General features: G+C 43.5%; 1 protein-coding gene across 3 annotated transcripts in view; it reads right to left on the reverse strand.

Annotated features, from left to right (window-relative positions):
- The window catches only part of LOC103156600 (oxidized low-density lipoprotein receptor 1), an 11,557-nt gene that overhangs the window by 6,143 nt on the left and 4,551 nt on the right, over positions 1–863 (reverse strand). For 2 of the 3 annotated variants that reach the window (XM_007578725.2, XM_016664493.1), the window contains exon 3: positions 627–746. In XM_007578725.2, coding sequence (XP_007578787.1) covers positions 627–746 — 120 coding nt within the window. The remainder of the gene's footprint in view (positions 1–626; positions 747–863) is intronic. The other variant, XM_016664494.1, reaches the window with a different exon arrangement.

Genomic DNA, 863 nt, shown 5'->3' on the forward strand with positions numbered 1-863 from the left:
CTATGGTAACGTTTACATATCCCTTCAAAATAAGATACAGATGCGCCACAAAAACGAGCATTTTACTTTCGTGAAAATTTTAACTCAAGATAATGACTAACGGAGCCCTGAGCTTGTTTCTCTGCACCGAGACGGTCCCATCAGGGAGTGATGGGAGACAATAACACCTGAGGTGTGTTGCTTATATCCACAGCCTGCTTGGTCTCTACGTGGCGAAGCAATTTGAAGCTTCATTGCCTCATTAGCAGCCGATCGCCGCATGTTACGCAGAGCGGCTTGTAATGTGGGACTCACCTACCGGTCCGGGATAAATCCATCCTCCTGTCTCTTCTCTGGGCCTTTTCCCCTTTGCAAAGAAACTTTCCAAAGACATCTGATCTGTTTCTTACTCATTTTGCTGCTTGTGGGCTCAGTGTTGACGCGCAAGTAACCGAGAGAATCCGGTTAAAGGATTTTCAAAATAAAAGATTCTCCATATTTAATTATTTCTTGCGTGGCCCGGTACCAATTGGTCCACGGACCGGTACTGGTCCACGGCCCAGTGGTTGGGTACCACTGGTTTAAACCTCTGAAAACTCGTCATAAAGGAAGATAGCTAAAATATATTGAGCTGAAATGAAACTCACTGTAGATAGCTGTTCCAGCTACCAGTATACAAAAAATCCCCAAACCCGCCAAATAAATTCGAGACTGAAGGGATGATGATGTTTGTTCTTTTTCTTCTTCTTCTTCTGCTGCTGCTTCACCTGAAAGAAACAATGAACTTGATAAGGTATAAGTTATAATTTATCAGAGGGCTTGGAGGCCTGTAGAGCGTTCTCACTAAAACCAGGAAGATAGAGACATAACACCAGTTTTAAAGT

This window comes from Poecilia formosa, unplaced genomic scaffold, assembly GCF_000485575.1.
Source record: "Poecilia formosa unplaced genomic scaffold, Poecilia_formosa-5.1.2 Scaffold490, whole genome shotgun sequence".
In the NCBI taxonomy this organism is placed as follows: domain Eukaryota; kingdom Metazoa; phylum Chordata; class Actinopteri; order Cyprinodontiformes; family Poeciliidae; genus Poecilia; species Poecilia formosa.